This window comes from Stegostoma tigrinum, chromosome 11 (genome assembly GCF_030684315.1).
Source record: "Stegostoma tigrinum isolate sSteTig4 chromosome 11, sSteTig4.hap1, whole genome shotgun sequence".
Lineage (NCBI taxonomy): Eukaryota > Metazoa > Chordata > Chondrichthyes > Orectolobiformes > Stegostomatidae > Stegostoma > Stegostoma tigrinum.
Genome location: NC_081364.1, coordinates 5,708,456 through 5,732,165, shown reverse-complemented (window position 1 = coordinate 5,732,165; position 23,710 = coordinate 5,708,456). Strand labels below are relative to the sequence as shown.

Genomic DNA, 23,710 nt, shown 5'->3' with positions numbered 1-23,710 from the left:
TCAGAAGGGTTTCTCCGATAAGCAGCAAATGGTCATTGTTAGTCTCTTAATTACCGATGTTTATTGAATTCAAACTCCACCATGTACCATGGCAGGATTTGAACCCAGATCCCCAGAACATTACCTGTGTACCTGGGTTAGCACTCCAGCAATAATACCACTAGGCCATTGCCTCCCTCTTATCCTTGGATTGTGACCATTGTTTCTGGACTTCATTGGAAACATCCTTCCTGTGTTTACCCTGTGATAATGGGAACTGCAGATGCTGGAGAATCCAAGATAACAAAGTGTGGAGCTGGATGAACACAGCAGGCCAAGCAGCATCTCAGGAGCAGAAAAGCTGACATTTCGGACCTAGACCCTTCATCAGATAGGGGGATGAGGAGAGGGAACTAGAATAAATAGGGAGAGAGGGGGAGGTGGACCGAAGATGGAGAGAAAAGAAGATAGGTAGAGAGGAAAGTATAGGTGAGGAGGTAGGGAAGGGATAGGTCAGTCCAGGGAAAACGGACAGGTGAAGGAGGCGGGATGAGGTGGTAGGTAGGAAATGGAGGTGTGGCTTGAGGTGGGAGGAAGGGATGGGTGAGAGGAAGAACAGGTTAGAGAAGTGGAGACAGGCTGGGCTGGTTTTGGGATGCAGTGCGGGGAGGGGTTGAGCTGGGCTGGTTTTGGGATGCAGTGGGGGAAGGGGAGATTTTGAAGCTTGTGAAGTCCACATTGATACCATTGGGCTGCAGGGTTCCCAAGGGGAATATGAGTTGCTGTTCTTGCAACCTTCGGGTGGCATCATTGTGGCACTGCAGGAGGCCCATGATGGACGTGTCGTCTGAGGAATGGGAGGGGGAGTTAAAATGGTTCGCGACTGGGAGGTGCAGTTGTTTATTGCGAACCGAGCGGAGGTGTTCTGCAAAGCGGTCCCCAAGCCTCTGTTTGGTTTCCCCAATGTAGAGGAAGCCACAACGGATACAATGGATACAATATACCACATTGGCAGATGTGCAAGTGAATTACCCTGTCTCATTCTGTAAGAATTTTGTAGGTTTCTGTGAGACTGCACCCCCCCCCACTCCATTCTTCAAAATCTCAGAGAATAAATTCCATCTGACCCAACCTGTCTTCAATATGTCAGTCCTGTCATCTCAGGAATCAGTCTGGAATCAATCAGTCTGTGAATTCTCTTGATGTTTGGTTCCAAGTCTGACTCAATCAGATTATGCCTTTGTGCTCAGTGTGTGAGCCTAGATCACATCGAGATGGTTTCCTAAATGCATGAGATGGACTTAACATCTCTCCCTTCGAGTCTATCTCAGGAAGATAACAAGCACACTCCAATGGCTTTCCATAAGACATAAGACATAGGAGTGGAAGTAAGGCCATTCGGCCCACCAAGTCCACTCCTTTCCTGTCCAATGCCATCATAGCTGGGACCACGTATGCCCCCATCTGATTACCACCCGCACAAGATTTCCGGCAGAATGTGCAAACAAGTTGCAGTGCCCAATAACTGCCCCAGCCCTGACGTAGACATGAACGCTCAGGCTAATCGTAACTCCCTCCCGCTCAAACAGCCACAGCTACCTAACACAGCACAAGATTGGAACTTTTTCATCTGTAGAAATGAATGCCTTCCTTCAGATACAGAAGAATGGACAGGACATGACAGAATTGTTAGGATTAAGAAGAAAACCGTTTGGCCCATCCTGTTGCCCAGTGCCAATCTCCTGCCTTCTCCCCATATCCCTGAACACCAATTCAATCCAAATATTGATTTAGTTCCCCTCCTGAATAGCTAAGTTGAACCTGCCTCCACATTTCCAGGCAGCGCATTTCAAACCTGACTACTTGCAGCGTGAAAAAGCTTTCCTTACTTGCCTCGTTAAATCCATGCCCTCTCATTTTTCATTACGAGTGGGAATTGCTTCTCCCTATCTATCCCTTCCCGTGGCTGACCTGATCATAACCCCAAGCCAACATTCCTATTACTCCTCATAACCTCTCACCTCCTTGAGAAGAATTTATTTGCCCCTGCCTTAGAAATATTCAAGCAGTCTGCTTTCACCACCTTTCCAGGAAGAGATTTCCCGAAGTTCACGACCCTCTGGGAAAAAACGAACCTTTGTTTAATCTCTGTGAGCAACCAGTTTTGGATGGCGGGAGAAAGGTGAATGCTGTGGGGAATGATTCCATGTGAGGGTTGATGGATTGAGTAGGGGAGATTGAAGAGGAGATGTTATATCCGTCTACAGAAGGGCACTGTCGGCTGCGTGAAGTTGTTCTTCATTTTTCTCACGCTGCTGCTGATGATTTTGTTGGCTTCCCCCCTCCCCCCACCCCATCCAGTTTTTTATGTAGGTATGTTAAGCTCTGCGCTTTCAATGGCTGGAGAGGCAGCCACTGGTCTACTCACAGCTGCTCCCGGGAAGGAGCCCACCATTGTGTCTTATCTCTCGGACCTCACATCAGCAGAAGCAGAAACAGTGGCATCGTGGACCGAAGATGACAGGGCAGGTGGATCGGTGGCTGAAATATCACCAGCCGGGGAAGGCTTTCGGGACGAATTGAGCAGCTCACCATCTGCTCCATCCTGGAATGCTGGAGTCACTGAACAGCCAAGCCTCTCCTCAGGTTAGTTTCCCTGTAAAGGTCTGTATTACAGAGTGTGGAGGTATCATGGCTCTTTACCTGGTTGGTATTCACATGCACCAGGAGAATAGATAGGTGAACGAAACAGTATCATTTCTGATTATTCCTGTTTGGTCATGGGCGTTGCTGGCTGGGTCAGCATTTATTGCCCATCCCTAGATGCCCCTTGAGAAGGTGGGGGTGAGCTGCCATCTTGAACCGCTGCAGTCCATGTGCTGTAGGTTGATTCACAATACCCTTAGGGAAGGAATTCCAGGATTTTGACCCAGCGACAGCGAAGGAACGGCGATGCATTTTCCAAGTCAGGATGGCGAGTGACTCGGAGGGGACCTTGGACGTGGTGGTCTTCCCAAGCGCCCGCTGCCCATATCCTTCTAGATGGAAGGGGTCATGGGTTTGGATGCTACTGTCAAAGCAGCCTTCATTAGTAGATAAAAACCGCTACTACTGAGCATCAGTGATAGAGGGTGGTGAGTGAATTTGTGCCAAACAACCAGGTTATATAATTCTGAATGGTGCTGAGTCTCCTGGGTTTTGTTGGGGCTGCACTCATCCAGGCAAGTGGGGAGCATTCCATCACACTCCTGACCTGTGCCTGGTAGATGACGAACAGTCTTTGGGGAGTCTGGAAGTGAGTTAATTGCTACAGGATTCCTAGGTTCTGCCTTGTTCTTGTATCCACTCTTTTTGCAAGGCTGGTGCAGTTCAGTTTTTGATCAATGGTAACCCGATCCCCCAGGACATTAATAAAGGGGTGTTCAGTACTGGTGATGTCACTGGATGATAGCAGGAGGTGGTTCCATCTTGAAGTGTTGGAGATGTTCATTGCTTGGAATTTGTCGAGCCTCTTGAGTGTTGTTGGAGCTGCACTCAACTAAACAAGTGGGGAGTACTCCATCACTCTCCCGACTTGTGTCTTATGGATGGTGAAAAGGACATAAGCAGAGCCCCACCTCCTGTACAAAGTGCTGGGTGGTGGATTTGTCCTTCAGTACTCTGCACATTGTGATGCTTTTGTGTACGCAAAAGCACTGTTTTAGCTTGCATTCTTTGGGGCCTCCGAAGAATCTTTATTGAATTGCTGTGGGGAATTAGCACTCTAACAATTGAAGACAACCCGATCACATTATTCTGGTTTCTCATTTCTGTGCTTAGATATGCTTCTTAGGAAACTAAGTCCCGACTGGTGTTTAATCCTTACTCAATCCCTGTCTTTAGTGCAACAAACAGATGCTGTAATCAAAGAAAAGCATTGAACTGCCCAGTCGCAACTGACCTACTTTTGTATACTGGGACCTCTGTGTGACCAATTGGAGCTTAAGGACTTGGTTACTATGGCTACAAGACCATAAAGAATAAGAACCGGAGCAGGTTATTTAGCCCCTCGAGCCTGTTCCTCCATTCATCAGGATCATGGCTGATCCAACATTCCTCACAACCACACTCCTGCCCTTTCCCCTTAACCCTTGATTCCCCGATTGATCAAGAATCTGTCCATCTCAGGCATAGATATGCACAAGGACTGTGCCCTCAATCCCCAGAAAATGCCTGTTAAATACTTTTTGAAGGCTTTTTGTGTTCTTGCAATTTGGGTGTCACTGGCTGGGTCAGCATTTATTGCCAATCCCAAGTTGCCCTTGAGAATGGTGGTGGTGAACAGCCTTCCTGAACAGCTGCAGTCCCGTGGTATTGGCTACCCACAGTGCTGGGTTAGGGAAGGAATCCTGGGATTTTGACATTGCAGGAGCAGTGACACATTTCCAAGTCAGGATGGTGAGTGGCTTGGAGGGGACCTTGCAGGTTCCCTTGTGTCTGCTGCCTTTGCTGTTCTAAATAGTAGAGGTTGTGCATTTGGAAAATGTTGTCACAAGAAACTTGGTGAGCTTTTGTTGTGGTGGGATGCACTGCTGCTACTTTACATTAGTGGTAGAAGTGAATATTGAAGGTCATGAACAGAGTGCCAGTCAAGCAGCCAGGTTCAGTTCCTGAATGATGTCAAGCTTCCTGAATGTCGCTGTATTCTGTCAGACTCCTGACTTGTGGTTCGTAGACAGGCACTGGGAGTCAGGAAATTAGTAACCTGCTGCACAATTCCCAACCTCTTATCTGTTCGTGTAGCTGCAGGATTGATCTAACTGGCCCAGTTCAGATTCTGAGGATTGCAAAAATTACTGCCTTTTGTACACTATTAAGTGGTTTCACTATACTAAGCCTCAGTGTAGGCATTTATTGCTCAGTGTGTAATTAGTCAGGGAATCAAAAGTTATGGGCCAGAGGCAGGATAGTGGAATCACAGGGTGGACACAAACCATTAGAAGAGACTCATGAACTCATAAACAACACCCTCGCCAGAATAAAATTCACCAGAGAGGAGGAGAAGAACAAACAACTCCCATTCCTGGACATCATGGTAGAGCACAAGACAAATGTGGAACTGCAAACAAAAGTACACCAAAAAGCCACACACACAGACCAGGCATTGAACTTCAACAGTAACCATCCCAGCACACACAAACGAAGCTGCATGTGACCACTATTTAAAAGGGCAACAACACACTGCAACAACATGAAGCTACACCAAGAGGGGGAGGAATACCTCTTCCAAGTGTTCAAGGATAATGAATATCCAATGAACTGGGTCAGGAGATGCTTACAGGAACAGCATCAGAAAGATTCTACACGCCCCGACACACTCATCACACTGCTCTACATCGGGAACATGTCAGAACTCAGCACAAGACTTCTACGACCGCTGGACATCAGAGTGGCACACAAGCCCACATCAACCCTACGACAAGTGCTCACCCAAACTAAAGACCCACCCCTGCCATGGACAGGACCGACGTCATCTACAAGATCCCCTGCAGAGACTTTGAGAAACACTACATCGGACAAACAGGAAGGAAACTAACAACAAGAGTAGATGAGCACCAACTGGCTACAAAAAGACTCAACCAATACTCACTCATCTCAATCCACATGGACAAGGAGAACCACGACTTCGACAACACCAAGATCCTGGGACAGGCTAGGCAGAGACAAGCTCGAGAATTCCTGGAAGCATGGCACTCCACGAAGCAGGCTATTAATAAACACATTGAATTCGACCCCATATACATTCCACTACGGAGGAAACCCAGAAGTGAGGCAATCCGTTGCACCGGACCCCAGAGTTTAAAAACCAGGCGGGAGAACACACCGACACTTCATCAGAGGCTGCACTGAGGATGTTACCGAGCACGGTAACGAAACGTCTGCAGAACAACAAACCAGCTCGGTGAGCCAACCAACCTCAACACCCACAGCCCGAGCTTCAGATCTACTCCACCACCTTAGAGCAAACCATTCAGCCCAGCGAGTCCACACCAACCCTCTGAAGAGCATCCCACTCAAAGAGCATCTCACACCATTAGCCTACCCCTGTAACCCTGAATTTCCCATGGCTAATCTCCCTAACCTGAATATCCCTGGACACTATGGGCAATTTAGCATGGCAAATCCACCTAACTTGCACATCTTTGGAATGTGGGAGGAAACCCTTGCAGACATGGGGAGAATGTGCAAACTCCACACAGACAGATTAAATCTATTAATTTAAATTAATCTATCATTCTATTAATTTTAAATCAATTAAAATCTATTAATTTTAAATAGTATCGGAGAAGGACGAAACTGGTCCACAGGTTCAAGTTCTAAATTGGGGCAAGGTGAATTTTGTTGGAGTTAGACAGGAACTTGCAGATGTTAGTTGGAGTAGTTTGTCTACAGGCAAAATGACCTCAGGCATGTGGAAGGCCTTTAAAAGCGTGATAGCTAGAGTTCAACCTTTATATGTTCCTGTGAGGGTGAAGAGCAATATGGGCAGGAGTAGGGAACCCTGGACGACAAGACATATTGAGGCTTTGAACAGAAAAAGGAGGCTTGGCTCAGGAACAGGCAGCTGGGATCAAGGGAATCCCTGGAGATATATGGGGGATACAGGAGTTTACTGAAGGAAGAAATCAAGAGGGCGAAAAGGGGGCACGAGATAGCTTTGGTTGAGAAGATTAAGGTGAATCCAAAGAGATTCTTCAACTACATTAAAGGAAAAAGGATAACTAGACAGAGAATGGGACCCCTCAAGGACCAAAGTGAAGATGTATGTGTGGAACTGCAGGAGATGGGCAAAGTCATCAATGAATACTTCTCCTCTGTGTTTACCATAGAGAGAGACATGAAAACTTGGGAACTTGGGGAAATTAGTGGTGATATCTTGAGGACAGTCCATTTTACAGGAGAGGAGGTGTTGGAAGTATTAGAGTGTATGAAAGTGGATAAATCTCCTGGTTCTGATCACATATATCCAAGAACCCTGTAAGAGGCTAGAGAAGAAATTGAGGGGGCCCTGGCTGAGATATTTGCATCATTGTTTGCCAGCAGTGAGATCCTGGAAGACTGGAGGGTAACGAATGTTGTGCACTCGTTCAAGAAGGGCTGCAAAGAAGAACCTGGGAATTATAGACTACTAAGCTTAACATCTGTGGTGGGTAAGTTACTTAAGAGGATTCTGAGGGATAAAATATACATGCATTTAGAAAGACAGGGTTTGCTTCGGAATAATCAGCATGACTTTGAGCGTCAGACATCATGCCTCACAAATTTGTTAGAGTTCTTTAATGAAGTGACCAGGAAGGTTGATGATGGTAGCGTCATAGACCTAGTCTACATGGATTTGAGTAAGGCCTTCCATAAGGTTCCGCATGGTAGGCTGCTCTGGAAGGTTAGATCACATGGAATCCAGGGAGAGCTGGCAAATTGGGTACAAAATTGGCTTGATGGTAGGAAGCAGAGAGTAATAGTGGAAGGATGCTTGTTGGACTGGAGGCCTGTGGCCAGTGGTGTGCCTCAGGGGCCAGTGCTGGGCTCATTGTTGCTTGTTATCTACACCAAAATAGGCAGCATCATGGACAGGAGGAAGATTATCAAAAATCGCACCAGGATCTTGATCAGCTGGGGAAGTGAGCTGAGAAATGGCAAATAGAGTTTAATGTAGAAAAGTGTGAGTTGTTGTGTTTTGGAATGTCACATCCGGGTTGGAGTTTCATGATGAATGGTAGGGCTTTAGGGAGTATAGTGAAACCTTGGAGGGACCTTGGAGTGCAGGTGCACAGTTCTCTGAAAGTGGAGTCGCAGGTGGACAGGGCAGTGAAGAAGGCTTTTAGCACACTGGCCTTCATCAATCAGGGCATTGAATAAAAAAGTTGGGAAATTGTGGATATTGGCCAAGTGCATGGAAATGGCGATAGCGTGGATGGACATGTTGGTCAACATGGACCCATTTGGGCCAAAGGGCTGTTGGACTCCATTATTCTATGACAGGGTGGAACTGAACCCAGGCCCTTAGCACTGTGAGGCATCAGTGTATCCACTGACTCCTTAGGATTATCAGATCAGCTATGACATCAATGCAGGTGAGGCAGTGTGAATGGGCTGAATGGCCTTCCTCTGCTCCTATGTCTTATATGAATGCTGTTAAATTCCACAATTTTTTGGGAGGGTAAACTGGATAAGATCAATGATACACGGCAGAGAGGTCGATAACCAAGGGGCACAGATTAAAAATAATGGAAGGAGAATTTAGAGGGAAGTTGAGAAATATTTTCAACCAGAGGATGGTGCAGATTTGGAGCTCATTCCTAAAATAGTGGGAAGGGCAAGAGTGTTCATTCCAATTTGAATCATTAAGTGATATCTTACTTACAGAACTTTTGATCATAAACTGGGAGGTGTAATCAGGCTGTATTTGCTTTGGTTTGGCTAGCACAGATGTTGGGGTCAGTTAGCTCAGTTGGCTGGGCAGCTGGTTTTGCCCCAATGCTGTGGATTCAGCTCCTGTAGTGGCTGAGGTGACGGTGAAGGTCACTCCTTCTCAATCTTGCTCCTCACTTGAGGTGTAGTGACCCTCAGATTAAGCCACCACTCGTCAATTCTCTCTCTCTTTCTCCAAGAGAGAAGAGGACTATGGTGGACTTTATCTTCACCAGACAAAATGGGCCAAATGATCTCCTTACATGCCATAAATATTCTTTTCTTCCTTGTTAATGCAATACTGAATAATTATTGTACTAACAGTGACACTCAGAATCATAGTACCCTACAGCGCAGAAGTAGACCATTTGGCCCATCGAGCACAGACTGATCCTCTGAAAAGCATCCCACCCAGACCTCCTATTCCTATCCCCAACATGCTGTATTTCCCACAGTTAACCCAGCTAACCTGCACATTCCCTGTTTTCTCTCTCCCTCCTCTTTTAATAACTACATCCCACTTCTTAAGAATACACACTCGAGGAGGAGAAATTTGCAGGGTTATGAGAAAAGTCCTGGACTGTGGACCAAATTTGATAGCTGTTTCAACTAGTTGGCGTAAGCGAGATGAGCTGGCCGGGGCCCTTCTGTTCAACGTGAATTAATGCAAATGTTGCCTGATCTCTCGTTTCAGACTCCAGTTCCCCTGACCCTCTGCCCATCGCTGGAGCTGGTGAATTGGATGAAATCGGTGCATTTGTTTCCTTGCCGCAGGCCTGGGTATCCCCAGGCACCAGGTCCACACCATCAGGCCACACAGGGAAGCAGGCAGTTCCCTCCAGCTTACCAACTGGTGTCCGGTTCACTCGACCTGGCTTGGCAGCAGACAGCCCAGACAGGGATTCCCAAGATGCTTTAGGTGATAGCGTCCCGACGAAGGAATCTGACCAACAGGATAGCACGGATGCTCCATCGTCTGGAACGAGCGCACCAGACCTGCCGGCCACTGCCTCGGATTTTCCAACAACCGTTCCTGCCACCCAGCCCTTGCTGCCGTCGCCCCAGCTCCCGCCCAGCAGTACGGTCCTCGGCGGATTGGTTGCCACAGACACTGGCGGGGAGGGGCCAGGTTTCATCGGGATGAATCCTGAGCACCCACCTTGGCTGGAAGGTCCATCAACGCGGCCAGGGTCCGCTTCCAAGGATGCCACTGGTACCAGAACCACTACAGCCGAGGAGGAACCCCAGGGGCCCAAACAGGTGAGGACTGGTAATAATACACCATCAATCCGAGAGGCCATTTGGCTCATTGTGCTTATACTAGCTATTTGGGAGAGATTCCCACTTAGTCCCTTTGCTCCCTGACCTCTCTCCACATCTGTGGTTGTCTTTACTTACAAATATTTACCCAATTAATTCCCTTTTATAAGTTGCTATCAAACCTGCTTTCATTTCACCGTGTAATAGAGTTACGCCTCAGCTTCCTGTCTGATTATTTTGCCAATGATCTTGAACCTGTCTCTCCTTATTTACTCAAAACAGACTCTGGCTCTGGGCATGTCCTTGAAACTTGCCTTGATTTTCTCAGATCTGAGGATATTGTCTGATGAGGAAAGTTTGGACAGGTTGGTCCTGTATCCACTGCAGTTTTGGAAAGTCAAGTAAAGGTGGAAATTGTACAGTGAATGGCAGAATCCTCAGGGGGATCTGGGTGTGCAGGTCCACAGATCATTGAAGGTGGCAGCGCAGATAGATAGTGTAGTAAAAAAGGCCGATGGCATTGCTTACCTTCATTGGAAGGGGCATTGAGTATAAGGACAGACAAATTATTCTGCATCTGTATAGAACTTTGGTTAGGCCACACTCGAAATGCGGGATCCAGTTCTGGTCACCTCACTACCGGAGGATGTGGATACTTTGGAGAGGGTACAGGAAAGGTTTATCAGGATATTGCCACAAGCATCCACTCCCTCCACTACCAACGCTCAGTAGCAGCAGTGTGTACTATCTACAAGACACACCAAAGATCCTCAGACAGCACCTTCCAAACCCATGACCACTTCCATCCAGAAGGACAAGGGCAGCAGACTTACGGGAACACCATTGCCTCCAAGCCACTCACCATCCTGACTTGGAAATACATTGCCGCTCCTTCACTATCGCTGGGTCAAAATCCTGGAATTCTGTCCCAAAGGGCATTGTGGATCAACCCACAGCAGGTGGACTGTAGCGGTTCGAGAAGGTAGCTCACCTCCACCTTCTCAAGGGCAATGGGAGTGGGCAGTAAATACTGGCCAGCCAGCAATGCCGACATCACACAAATAAATAGAAGAACGATGGGGTATCTTAGCTGTCAAGAAAGGTTGGATAAATTGGGTTTGTTTTCATGGGAATGCAGGAGATTGAGGGGCAACCTGATAGAAGTTTGTAAGATTGTGAATGGCATGGAAAGAGTGGAAAGTAAGGGGCAGTTTCCCAGGGTGGGGGTGACAATTACTAGGGGTCACAAGTTCAAGGAGTGAGAGAGGAAGTTTATGAGAGATGTGTGAGGCAAGTTTTTCACACAAAGGGTGGTTAGTGCCCAAAATGTATTGCCAGAGGAGGTGGTGGAAGCAGACACAATTCAAGAAAAACCTGGATGAATAGGAAGGGAATAGAGAGATTGGGATCCTGTAAGTGAAGATAGTTTTAGTGCGGAAGGGTGAAATGCGTCAGCACAGGCTTGAAGGGCTGAAGGGTCTGTTTCTGTGTTGTAGTGTTCTTTGTTCTTCAGTGAGAAATGATAGCATTGAAGCATCTCAGAACCTGAGGAGATTTGACAGAGTCTGTACTGAAAGGATGTTTCCCCTTGTGGGAGAGCTTAGATTGAGGGATCACAGTGTAAATTTAAAATGGATTTGAGGAGCAAAGTTTTCACTGAGGAGATTGAAAATCACTGGGAGTCCATGTCCCAGAGGAAGTGGGGCTCATTGAACACTTTTCAGGATAAGGTAGAATCTTGACTAACAAAGGAGTCAAAAGTTCCCAGGAATAGGCAGGAAAGTGGAGTTGAGACCGCAATCAGATTAACTATGATTTTACTGATTGGCAGAGCAGGCTGTCGGGCTGAATAGCCTATTTGCTCCAAATTTGCATCTTCATATGTAGAATACCCCCAGGCTCTCTGTAAAATGGATGTACCTCAACTGTTCCTAATAAATTTCCCTTTACCTACTCTGACCAAAGGATGATTTTTGACCGTCAGCTGAACAGCCTTTTAACCCAAACGCGCAGCTATGCTGTACAGGTTTTATAAAGAACAAATCACTTCCTTCTTCAGATAATTTTCGAGTTTTCGCGTTGTGAGATTGATGGTGTGAAGGTGTTTTCACTGGTTTTGTCAACTTGCATTTCCAGGCCAATACTCTGGGAGTAAAGTTCAGATCCCACATCACAAATGGTGACGTTTGCCTTCAGTACAGTAACTGGGATGGTAGCTGGAGCTGATTGTTATTGAAACCTATTCTGGTTTTCTAATGCCCTTCAGGGAAAGAAATCAGGTATCCTTACCTCAGCCGGTCTATGTATGACTTTTAATTGACCTATTGGCAACTAAGGATGGACGGTAAATGCTGACTGACCTTCATGAATGATTTAAAAACAAAATTACCAGGACAATCCTGGTGGTTGGCAGCACTAAGGCTCATCTCCATCTGACTTGTTTAATGGGGAGATGATGGTCTAGTGGTCGTATCGCTGGATTATTAATCCAGCAATGCAGATAATGTTCTGGGGACTCCGGTTTGAATCCCACGGAAGAAAAAGAATCTGGAATTAAGAGTCTGATGATGACCATGAATCAATTGTTGGAAAAAGCCTCTTGGTTCACGAATGTTCTTTTGGGGAAGGAATCTGCCATCCTTACCTGGTCTGGCCTACATGTGACTCCAGATCCCCCGCAGTGTGGTTGATTCTTAATTGTCCTCTGCGAAACCAGGGATGGGCAATAAATGCTGGCCTAGCCGATGATGCCGTCATCCTGTGAATGAATTTTTGAAAAAATGAACAGGGCCTTTGAGTCCTCATAAATCTATTTATAGCCAGACCATGATGAATATCCTGACTGCATTTGCTTCTGTGGATATCTTTTTCCCTACTATCTTGCAGGCTGTCACAGTGATTCAGAGTCAGCTGCCGGATACTGAACACAGCTGGGAATAATGTCCTTTAGACGTGTGCAGTTTTCTAAGCTGCCCCCCTCTCTCTTGTCAGGGACAGACTGGTATTATATTGATTTATTCCAGTCCCGATGAGGTTCTACTCGTGTGCTGCTGACTCGCTGTTTAATTATTCGGGTTTATTTTGACCCCACTCTCATTCAGATCCCAACCACTGCCACCCACAGTATGTCCTCCAGGGAAATGTGGGGCAAGACTGTTGTCATGGTTACCATCATCAGATCTGCTGTATTGACAGGATAGTTCATTTGATGCCCGGCTGTTCTCCTGACGTTGTCCAGCGATCCACTTGTAGCTGTCTGACGACTGGATTTAATCACAAACTTGTGCAGCGTGGAAAGAGGCCATTCTGCCCATAGGTGCCAGTGATATCCCTTTCAAATCAGTCATCAGTCCCACTCCTACACCCCTCCCTCATCACCATCACCAACCTACACCCTTCTCCTGTAGCACCAAACATTCTCCTTTTTCAGGTATATCACGGAGCGAGATAAGTTTAAACTCTTGCATCCCACAAAACTTTGTTCGTTCATTGGGTGTGAACATTGCTAGCTAGCCCAGCATTTGTTGCCCATCCTTAATTGCCCCTTGAGAAGGTGGTAGTGAGCTGCCTTCTTTAACATTGGACACTGTATGTGTGTTACCCACAATGCCCCTAGGGAGGGAGCTCCAGGATTTTGACTCAGTGACAGTGAAGGAACAGCGATATATTTCCAGGTCAGGATGGTGAGTGGCTTGGAGGCGAACTTGTAGGCAGGAGTGTTCCCATGTATCTGCTGCCCCTGTCCTTCTAGATAGATGTGGTATTAAATGCAGTTTTGGTCTCCTCGTCTGAGGAAGGATGTTTTGGCAATAGAGGAAATTCAACAAAGGTTTACCAGATTGCTTCCTGAGATGACAAGACTGACATATGAAGAGAAACTGGATCAGTTAGGACTATATTCACTGGAGTTTAGAAGAAGTGGAGGAGTGGAGGTCTCACTGTAAAATTCTAACAGGTCTAGACAGGTAAATACAGAAAGACGTTCCCGATAACTATAGACTTCAGAACCAGGAGTCACAGTCTCAGGATATGGGGGTAGGCCATTTTATAGAATCCCTACAGTGTGGAAGCAGGCCATTTAGCCCATTGAGTCCACACCAATCCTTCAAGAGCATTGTACCCAGACCCACCTCATCCCTGTAACCCCGCATTTACCATGGCTAATCCACTTAGCCTGCACGTCTCTAACACTATGGGCAATTTAGCATGGCCAATCCACCTAACCTTGCACATCTTTGGGCTGTGGGAGGAAACTGGAGCACCCGGGGGAAACCTTTGCAGACATGGGGAGAATATGCAAACTCCACACAGGCCTGAGGGTGGAATCAAACTGGGTCCCTGGTGCAGTGAGGCAGCTGTGCTAACCACTCAGCCACCGTGCTACTTTGGGAGCAAGATGAGGGGAAATGTTTTCACTCAGTCTCTAGATTAAGAGTCTAGCAATAAATCTCTGGGCTGTCACTTACCCTTACTCCATTTCTGCACTCTCAGGTGCTACCTACCAGCTGAGTATTTGCAGCACTTCCTGCTTTCGCTTCACAATAGGTCGCCCTGTCTCCCAGATGAGAATTGATCCTGATATGACCTCGAGCCTTCTTAAAGCTGTGTCTTAACATGCCTTGGTCACTCTGTGCAATGATTTAAAAACTGTGCCACTCTGGTAATACCAACCTCTCGTATATTGTCCATCTCTTGCTCTGTTGTGACTGACTTGGTTCCTGCACTTCCCTTCAGCAGGTTACTTGCAGAGACTGGAGCAAATTAGCTGGAAAGAATTACGTTATTCTCAACATGACTGAAAACACTGAATGTGTGAGTATTGAACGTTGTGGGGCAGTGATGGTGGGGCGTGGTGGTGATGTCACTGGGCTTGTAACCAGAGCTGCGGTTTGATATGGGTTTGAATCCCACCCTGGCAGATGGTGGGTGTTTGAATTCAATTAAAAACCTGGAACTAAGACCTATCTAACAATTACAGTGTAATCACTTTGTCTTGTCATTGAAAACCCATCTGGTTCACCGATGCCCTTTCGGGAAGGGAAATCTGCCATCTTTACCAGGCCTGGCTCACATGTGACTCCAGACCCCCACAAATGTTGTCGATCCATAGCAATTAGGGATGGGCAATGAAATGTTGGCGTAGCTAACCAGGTAGGCTACTTCATAGAATCCCGACAGTGTGGAAGCAGGCCATTCAGCCCATTGAGTCAACCAATCCTCCAGCAGCATTGCACCCAGAGCTGCCTCATCCCTGCAACCCTGCATTAACCATACCACACCCCAGGAATGAATTGTGACCTCTCTGTCCTTGATCAATTTAATACTGAACCTCTTTACCCAATGTGGTTCAGCTTCTTGTTGTTCACAGATTCTCAGTAGAAATACATTGGTATGACATGTCTAAGAGTAACATATCAACCTTGTCTCAGTGGATACCATTCTTCGCCCTCTGAGACAGAGAATTTTGGGAGTCTCAAGCCCCAGACCAGAAACCTAGCATAAAATCAAGGCATAACTGAGGGAATCCTGTACTGTTAGATGTACCGACTTTAAGATGGGGAGATTGTCTGCTCTCTCAAATGGATAAAACGGAAATGCAGTTTCCAACAGAGTCACAGAATCATAGAATCCCTACAGGGTGGAAACAGGCAATTCGGCCCAACAAGTCCACATCACCCCTCTGAAGAGCATCCCACCCAGACCCATTCCCCTACCCCTGATTTCCCATGTCTAACCCACCTAACCTAAACGTCCCTGGGCACTGACCAATCTCCCAGCCTCAGTTCAGAATCACAGAGCTGTTACAGTTCAGGAGGAGGCCATTCAGCCTATAATTTCTGCAACACCATCAGAATGAGTAGTTCATTTTGTGTCATTTTCCTGTAACCCTGTACATTGATCTTTTCTCAACAACCAACTAATTCCTTTTCAAATGTCTTTGTTGAACCTTGTTCAATCACACGGCCTGTAAGGATGGTAGAGGCGGAAATCCTCATAACCTTGAAGAAGTATATTGATGTGCACTTGTGATACCAAGGTATACAAGGCTATAAGTTGGAAAATGGGATTACATTGGTAGATAATAAAATGTGAGGCTGGATGAGCGCAGCAGGCCCAGCAGCATCTCAGGAGCACAAAAGCTGACGTTTCGGGCCTAGACCCTTCATCAGAGAGGGGGATGGGGAGAGGGAACTGGAATAAATAGGGAGAGAGGGGGAGGCGGACCGAAGATGGAGAGAAAAGAAGATAGGTGGAGAGAGTGTAGGTGGGGAGGTAGGGAGGGGATAGGTCAGTCCAGGGGAGACGGACAGGTCAAGGAGGTGGGATGAGGTTAGTAGATAGCTGGGGGTGCGGCTTGGGGTGGGAGGAAGGGATGGGTGAGAGGAAGAACCGGTTAGGGAGGCAGAGACAGGTTGGACTGGTTTTGGGATGCAGTGGGTGGAGGGGAAGAGCTGGGCTGGTTGTGTGGTGCAGTGGGGGGAGGGGACGAACTGGGCTGGTTTAGGGATGCAGTAGGGGAAGGGGAGATTTTGAAACTGGTGAAGTCCACATTGATACCATATGGCTGCAGGGTTCCCAGGCGGAATATGAGTTGCTGTTCCTGCAACCTTCAGGTGGCATCATTGTGGCACTGCAGGAGGCCCATGATGGACATGTCATCTAAAGAGGGGGAGTGGAAGTGGTTTGCGACTGGGAGGTGCAGTTGTTTGTTGCGAACTGAGCGGAGGTGTTCTGCAAAGCGGTCCCCAAGCCTCCGCTTGGTCTCCCCAATGTAGAGGAAGCCACACCTCCCAGTCGCAAACCATTTCCACTCCCCCTCCCATTCTCTAGATGACATGTCCATCATGGGCCTCCTGCAGTGCCACAATGATGCCACCCGAAGGTTGCAGGAACAGCAACTCATATTCCGCCTGGGAACCCTGCAGCCATATGGTATCAATGTGGACGTCACCAGTTTCAAAATCTCCCCTTCCCCTACTGCATCCCTAAACCAGCCCAGTTCGTCCCCTCCCCCCACTGCACCACAGAACCAGCCCAGCTCTTCCCCCCCACCCACTGCATCCCAAAACCAGTCCAACCTGTCTCTGCCTCCCTAACCGGTTCTTCCTCTCACCCATCCCTTCCTCCCACCCCAAGCCACACCCCCAGCTACCTACTAACCTCATCCCACCTCCTTGACCTGTCCGTCTTCCCTGGACTGACCTATCCCCTCCCTACCTCCCCACCTACACTCTCTCCACCTATCTTCTTTACTCTCCATCTTCGGTCCACCTCCCCCTCTCTCCCTATTTATTCCAGTTCCCTCTCCCCATCCCCCTCTCTGATGAAGGGTCTAGGCCCGAAACGTCAGCTTTTGTGCTCCTGAGATGCTGCTTGGCCTGCTGTGTTCATCCAGCCTCACATTTTATTATCTTGGAATTCTCCAGCATCTGCAGTTCCCATTATCTCTGTTACATTGGTAGATGCTCATTTTTGACCAGCACAGACCCGATGGGCCAAAGGGCCTTTTTCTGTGCTGTAGACCTGTATGACTTGATAACACCACCAGCAAATGCATTCGAGATCTGAACGTGCCACAGAAATAAATCTTGTGTCGTGTCACATTTGCTCTTGCTGCAAACTTTAAATGAAGCGGTTTCACAACATTGAAACTGACCAACTCACCGTTATCTCGTTGGCATTGTGGGGGCTTGCCCTGCGTCAATAATCTGATGTCTTTCCTCTGTTAAAACAGGCCTGACCTCTTTGGCAGTGGAAACACTTTGGGATGATGTGTGCTTGTGAAAAGTTTGTTTTTGTGGTGCTGTTGAAGGATGAACATTGAACCTGCAAAAAAAGTGACGTTGTCAAAGCAAAAGGCTGGGGGAAGTTTTTGGAAGCCATTGACAGAGAGTTGCCTGAGGACTGACTCAGTGGTTTCTGTGATAACTGGTGGACATGGTGATGGGACGTTCTTAAGTCTGCGTCATGCACCTGCCTAAAGCCGTGTTCCCATTTCATCGTCAGTGTATGTATTGCAGAGATTTCCATGGCGGTGCTTTGAATTCTTTGACTATTGTACAATCATTACCTTGATCATCACATTGCCCCCTGCTCCTGACCCAAAGGTAGGGACTCCCCCACTGTGCCACAAACAGCCTAGTTTCTACATATATCAATGACTCCCTCACTACCCCCTCTCTTGGCTGCTGTTGATAAGTTTAATCTCAGGTGCTAGATAAGCAGGAAGTGTCCCCAATTAAATGTTCCGAACACTGAATCCGTTGCTTTTGGTTCCCGCGCACACACCGTTCCACAGCTCCCAACCCGATACCTCTCCTTGGCAACAATCTGAGGCTAAACCAGTTTGTTCACAGTCTGGGTGTTGTATTTTACCCTGGGATAAGCTTTCCACCAAGTATTTAAGCCCTCACTGGAACCACTGTTTCCACCCCGGTAACGTTTCCCCTCTTCTTTATATTTGCTCATCTACAGGCCCAATTTTCATTTGTTCCTTTTCTTAACTCCAACCTTGATGATGTAATGCACTTCTGGTTGGTCTCTTGTATTCTCGCCTCCAAAAACTTGAGGTCATCCAATGCACTTGTCTTAGCTTTCGGTCACTCGATAACCCCTTACGTGTATTAGCATGACATTTCATTTTTAACACTCCTTGGAATAGTCCATTGTGTTTTTAAAAGTTGCTGTATAAATAAAAGTTGTTGTTGTTACCATGAGTTGCAATCCTGTTAGTCACCCATGGGGGTGCTGTTGTCGGGTGCACCCATGTTGATGTGCAGCACCACCTGCAGGTTGACATTAGTATTGTAACCTGGGGAAACCAACAATTTCCATCTAAAACAGCAGAGCCTCCCAAAATAATAAAATGTGAGGCTGGATGAACACAGCAGGCCAAGCAGCATCTCAGGAGCACAAAAGCCGACGCCTCGGGCCTAGACCCTTCATCAGAGAGCCTCCCAAATCCTTTCCCACTGCGATGAGAAGATGCTGCTTGGCCTGCTGTGTTCATCCAGCTCCACACTTGGTTACCCCTTTCCCACTGTGATTCTGTTTCAAGGAATGAAAATAATTCCTCAGTGAGATTTGAGAGCTGTGGTATGGAGAAGCTGAGATAGCAGGGCCTCTAGAGATATAACTTAATCAGAATTCCGTTGTGACCATTCCTGCCTCAGATGTTACAAACCCCAAAATGTCAGCACATGACCCAACTCAGAGTCCTCACCCATACTTTGGTAAATCCTGATATAGAGCCTTACATGGAATAAAGTATTGTCAATCAAAATTAGATACTAATGACAAATTTTAACGTTCCATATTAATACACTCCCTATTCTTTATATTATACATTACCTCCACATTCAAGAGATTGGGTTAGCTCAGTTGGGTGGATGATTGGTTTGCGATACAGAGTGGTGTCAACAGCGTGAATGCAATTCCCACACCAGCTGAGGTTACCACGTTGCTCGGTCAAAATCCTGGAATTCTCTCCCAATGGCATTGTGGGTCAACCCACAACACATAGACTGCAGCAGTTCAAGAGGGCAGCTCAGCCACCATCTTCGCAAAAGGGGGCAGCTATGGACAGGCAATAAATGCTGGCCAGCCAGCAATGCCTACATCCCACAAATGAAATAAGTTTTACAATAACAGGACTCTTCTTGGCAGCCTCTCCCCTCACCTTAAGCATGGTGACCCCCAGGTTAAGGCACCATCAGTTGTCTCTCTCCATAAAGAGACAGCAGCCCTGTGATCTTTACCTTTGCCTCTTCATTCTTGAACTTGCATTTAAATCCCTTCGTCAGCACCCCACCATCGTAACCTCCTCTAGTTGACCTGTAACACTCTGTGCTTTTGATTTCTCCAACCTCTTGCACATCACTTATCTCCCTCCATTGGCGATCCCTTCTCCAGGAAACTAAACCCTAGTGACTGAATTCCTGAGACCCTCCATTTCCCCAGCTTCTTTCCCCTTGTTTAGGGCTCACTTCCTTCACCAAGAGTTCTGGTATCTCATCCAAATCTTTCTCCAGTGGCTGAGCTGGTTATATTCTTGCCTCTGAGTCGTGAGGGTCCATCCCTCTCTCTCTCTCTCTAGGATTTCAGCACCTCGGTCAAGGGCAGTTACACCAGTTATACTAAGGCCTACCTTGTACGTGTTGTCTCTTGAGGTGATGCGCTCAGCTGGTGTCCCATCTGCCACTGTGGTTGGTATAAAAGATGGTATGACACAATTTTAGAGAAGGCACAGCAGTTGTTAACATGTATCACTCCAGCTGTGGTGATGTTTGTCTTCTGTTTACCATTGTGTTGCTGTTTGTGGGAGCTTGCTCTGCACAAACTCAGCTGCTGCATTTCAGATGTTACAGCAGTAAAAACATAAAAGTGCAAAGTGATTCATGACATTCAGTAGTCGTGGAAAGCACAATATAAAAACAAGTCTATCTTTTACTTTTTAAAAACAAACATTGGCATCCATTTGGTTGTGATAATGCCACTTTGCATGTTTTCTATGTCAAAGGCGCAACATAAATACACCTTATCATTGGGCCCTCTATAGAAGGGATTGCCTGCTCTAAAGTGATTTTCTCTGTTGTTTAAAGAAAGCTGTGTATTTCAGGAAGTGTTTCGGACTCGGGAAGGATTAAAGCTGCTGAAGCTGGTGGCACAGTCATTCTCCAGGAAACTGAGCACCCCTGCTGACTCGTGGCTGATATCGCTGAGCAAACCCAGTGAGGACGAGAAACACCTCCTGATGATGCTGGCCAGTGATCGAGGTGATTGTCCAGTGTCGCGTTGAAGGGGCAGTAAAACTGCAGAGTAGTGCAGCCCAGAAGAAGGCCATTTGGCCCATAGAATCAGTGCCAACCCTTTCAAGCAGAAGTGCAGTTAGACCCACTTTCTGGCTCTTTCCTCAAAATCCTTGGAATTTTAACCCTTTCATCAAACTCTCTTTTTACAGGCTACTGTTGAATCTGTGTCTACTGCCTTATAATTCCCAATCCTAATCACTCATTGCATAAAATGTCTTCACTTCCAATTCTTTTGCCACACTTTAAATCTGCATCCTCTGGGTGTTGACCCTTCTGCCATTGGGAATAGTCCCTATTTCCTTTCTATCTAAGCTGTTCGCCATTTTGAATTGCTCTGTCAAGTCTCCTCGTAGCCATCCATCTCTAAGGAGAACTCCCTTTTATCCGTATTTCTGGAATCCCGTCTCTACAGGAGTCACCAGGTTCCCAACCTTCCTCATCTTTCTGGGAAACTCTGGCCTATCACTGTTCTTTCCTTTTAGGGAGGGAAATCTGCTGTCGCTACCCAGTCTGGTTTACATGTGACTCTATGCTACATAGATATCGACTGTAGAACTGACTAACAACTAACAACAAACTGAACATAAAGATTTAAAAGGGACCTGAGGGGCAACTTTTTCACACAGAGGGTGGTGCGTGTATGGAATGAGCTGCCAGAGGGAGTGGTGGAGGCTGGTACAGTTACAGCATTTAAAACGTAACTGGATGGGTACATGAATAGGAAGGGTTTCGAGGGAAATGGGCCAAATGCTGGCAAAGGAAACAAGATTAATTTAGAATAACTGGTCGGTATGGACGCGTTGGATGGAAGGACCTGTTTCTGTGCTGCACATCTCTATGACACTATAACTACTTACAACAGATTTAGAACTAATTAGCTCCACCCAGAGACTGTTATTTCTATGTCAATGGACAGAGGTATTCTAAATCTTCCAAATTAGCCCTCTCAAGCCTAGTGTTTTATTCTACAAATCACGTCTCCACTTAGTGAACTATTCATGATTGTTTCTTCCAGAAAAGATATACAGACACTTGAGTAACTGCTAAAATAATTTACCTGAGTAATTTACCGTAGAGTAGTGGAGTCATACAACATAGAAACAGACCCTTCGGTGCAACTCATCCATGCCGACCAAGACGTCCCAATCTGACCTGGTCCCATTTGCCAGCATTTGGCCCATATCAAGAAGTGATACAACTATCAGGAAAGATTGATTGGGCTGCAACACTTTCCTTTCAAAAAAGAGGGGCTGATCTGATAGAGGTCTTTGAAATGATGAAGCGGTTTGATGGGATTAGTGCAGAGAAAAAGTTTTCACTTTGTGGCAGAGGTAAAGTCACCAAAGTCCCAGAGGATCATAGGACTGCTCTCTCATTGGACAGAGATGCCTGATGGGGAGTTAAACCCATAGGGTCACCACACCTCATCAGGGGGTTGAGAGTGAGAAGGTAGGGCCTTCATTGTAACCTCACTTAAAGTAAAAGAGAAGACCAGGGGCCATTAGATTTAAATTTGTCACTATAAATCCAATGAAGGAACTTGCTGATTCAGAGTGTCAAGAATGGAACTTGAATGCGGGAGCTGAGGCGCATAGAATATAGATATCTTTAAGGGGAAGCTCGATAAACACATAGAGTGATAGAGATGTACAGCACAGAAACAGACCCTCTGGTCCAACCTGTCCGAGCAGACCAGATTTCCTAAATTAATCTTGTCCCATTTGCCAGCATTTAGCCCATATCCCTCTAAACCCTTCCTATTCATGTACCCATCCAGATGCCTTTTAAATGTTGTAATTGTACCAGCCCCCATCATTTCCTTTGGCAGCTCATTCCATAATGCACCACCTTCTGTGTATGAAAGATAATCCTCATGTCCCTTTTAAATCTTCCCTCTCTCGCCTTAAACCTATGCTGTCTAGTTTTGGAATTTCTGTACCCTGGGAAAAAGACTGGCCATTCACCCTATCCATGCCCTCATGATTTTATAAACCTCTAGAAGGTCACCCCTCAGCCTCCAATGCTCCAGGGAAAATAGCCCCAGCCTATTCAATCTCGCCCTGTAACTCAACCCTCCAACCCAGGCAACAACTTTTAAAATCTTCTCTGCACCCATTCAAGTTTAAAATATCTTTCCTACAGCAGGGAGACCAGAATAGAATATGAGGAAGAAAGGAAGAAAATATTGATGGTGTAAAAGGAAGGGAGATAGGAGGTTCACATGGAGCATTATCAGCAACCTGTGCCTGTTGGGCTGAATGACTTGTTTTTGTGTTGTAAAATTCTATTCAACATTCACGTCTTAAACAAAGCATCCTTATTTTGGTAATCCAGGTACAATACCGGCAAAGGAGGTCCTCATGATGTTGGGAGAAGTGAAGGAAAACCTGAAAGAGGTGAGTTTTTTAAAAATCTTTCTCCAGAGGGACATTTCTTCACTCCAAAACACGGTTAGAATGTGGAGCTCTCCACTGCAGAGTCTTCAATAAACGCAGCTCCACCGCCAACACTGATTTCACTTTACAACCCATTATCCCAATAACATTCTGTTGATCTTTATTGATCACTGACATGTTGATATTAGCAATGTTGGATACTAGTTCCTACCTCACAGAGCCCACTGTTCCTTTTCTAAGTCTATACTCACTGTTTCAAACCATCCAGCAATACCTGGGATTATTCTCGTCTTCATTATTTTCTCCACATCACATGCAGCTTCATGTTGTGGCAAACCTCGCAGGAAATGAACCTGGGATCCTTATTTCAGACATCTGATAAAAAGTTGCAATGTGGATTGTCCACTAATAGCAATGATCAGTTCCATTCCCCAAGGAGTGACAGTGGAGGTGGGTTTATTCACTGTTAGCATGAGGGATGTACAGTCGCAGGAAGAGCCACTCTGTTAAAAAGATTTAAAATCAACTTTGATTACCTCTGAGAACACAACCTGAACATTGACGACATGGGTTTCTATAGGAACATCAGAACTAGGAGCATGGGGCAGGCGATCTGACCCATCAAGCCTGCTTCACCATTCAATATGATGATGGCTGATTTTTCTCATGCACTCAGCTCCACTTACCCGCCCGCTTACCACAAACCTTAATTCCTTTACTGTACAAAAATCTAACTATCTTTGCCTTAAAAACATTCAATGAGGCACCTCAACTGCTTCACTGGGCAGGGAATTCCACAGATTCACAACCCTT

At 46.4% G+C, this 23,710-nt stretch overlaps 1 protein-coding gene across 4 annotated transcripts in view; it reads left to right on the top strand.

Annotated features, from left to right (window-relative positions):
• Positions 1-23,710, top strand: part of podxl2 (podocalyxin-like 2) — a 48,420-nt gene that overhangs the window by 17,678 nt on the left and 7,032 nt on the right. For 2 of the 4 annotated variants that reach the window (XM_048547702.2, XM_048547704.2), the window contains exons 2-6: positions 2,341-2,625; positions 9,125-9,690; positions 14,425-14,502; positions 20,309-20,465; positions 22,836-22,897. In XM_048547702.2, the coding sequence (XP_048403659.2) occupies positions 2,341-2,625; positions 9,125-9,690; positions 14,425-14,502; positions 20,309-20,465; positions 22,836-22,897 (1,148 nt within the window). The remainder of the gene's footprint in view (positions 1-2,340; positions 2,626-9,124; positions 9,691-14,424; positions 14,503-20,308; positions 20,466-22,835; positions 22,898-23,710) is intronic. The other 2 variants (XM_048547703.2, XM_048547705.2) reach the window with 2 other exon arrangements.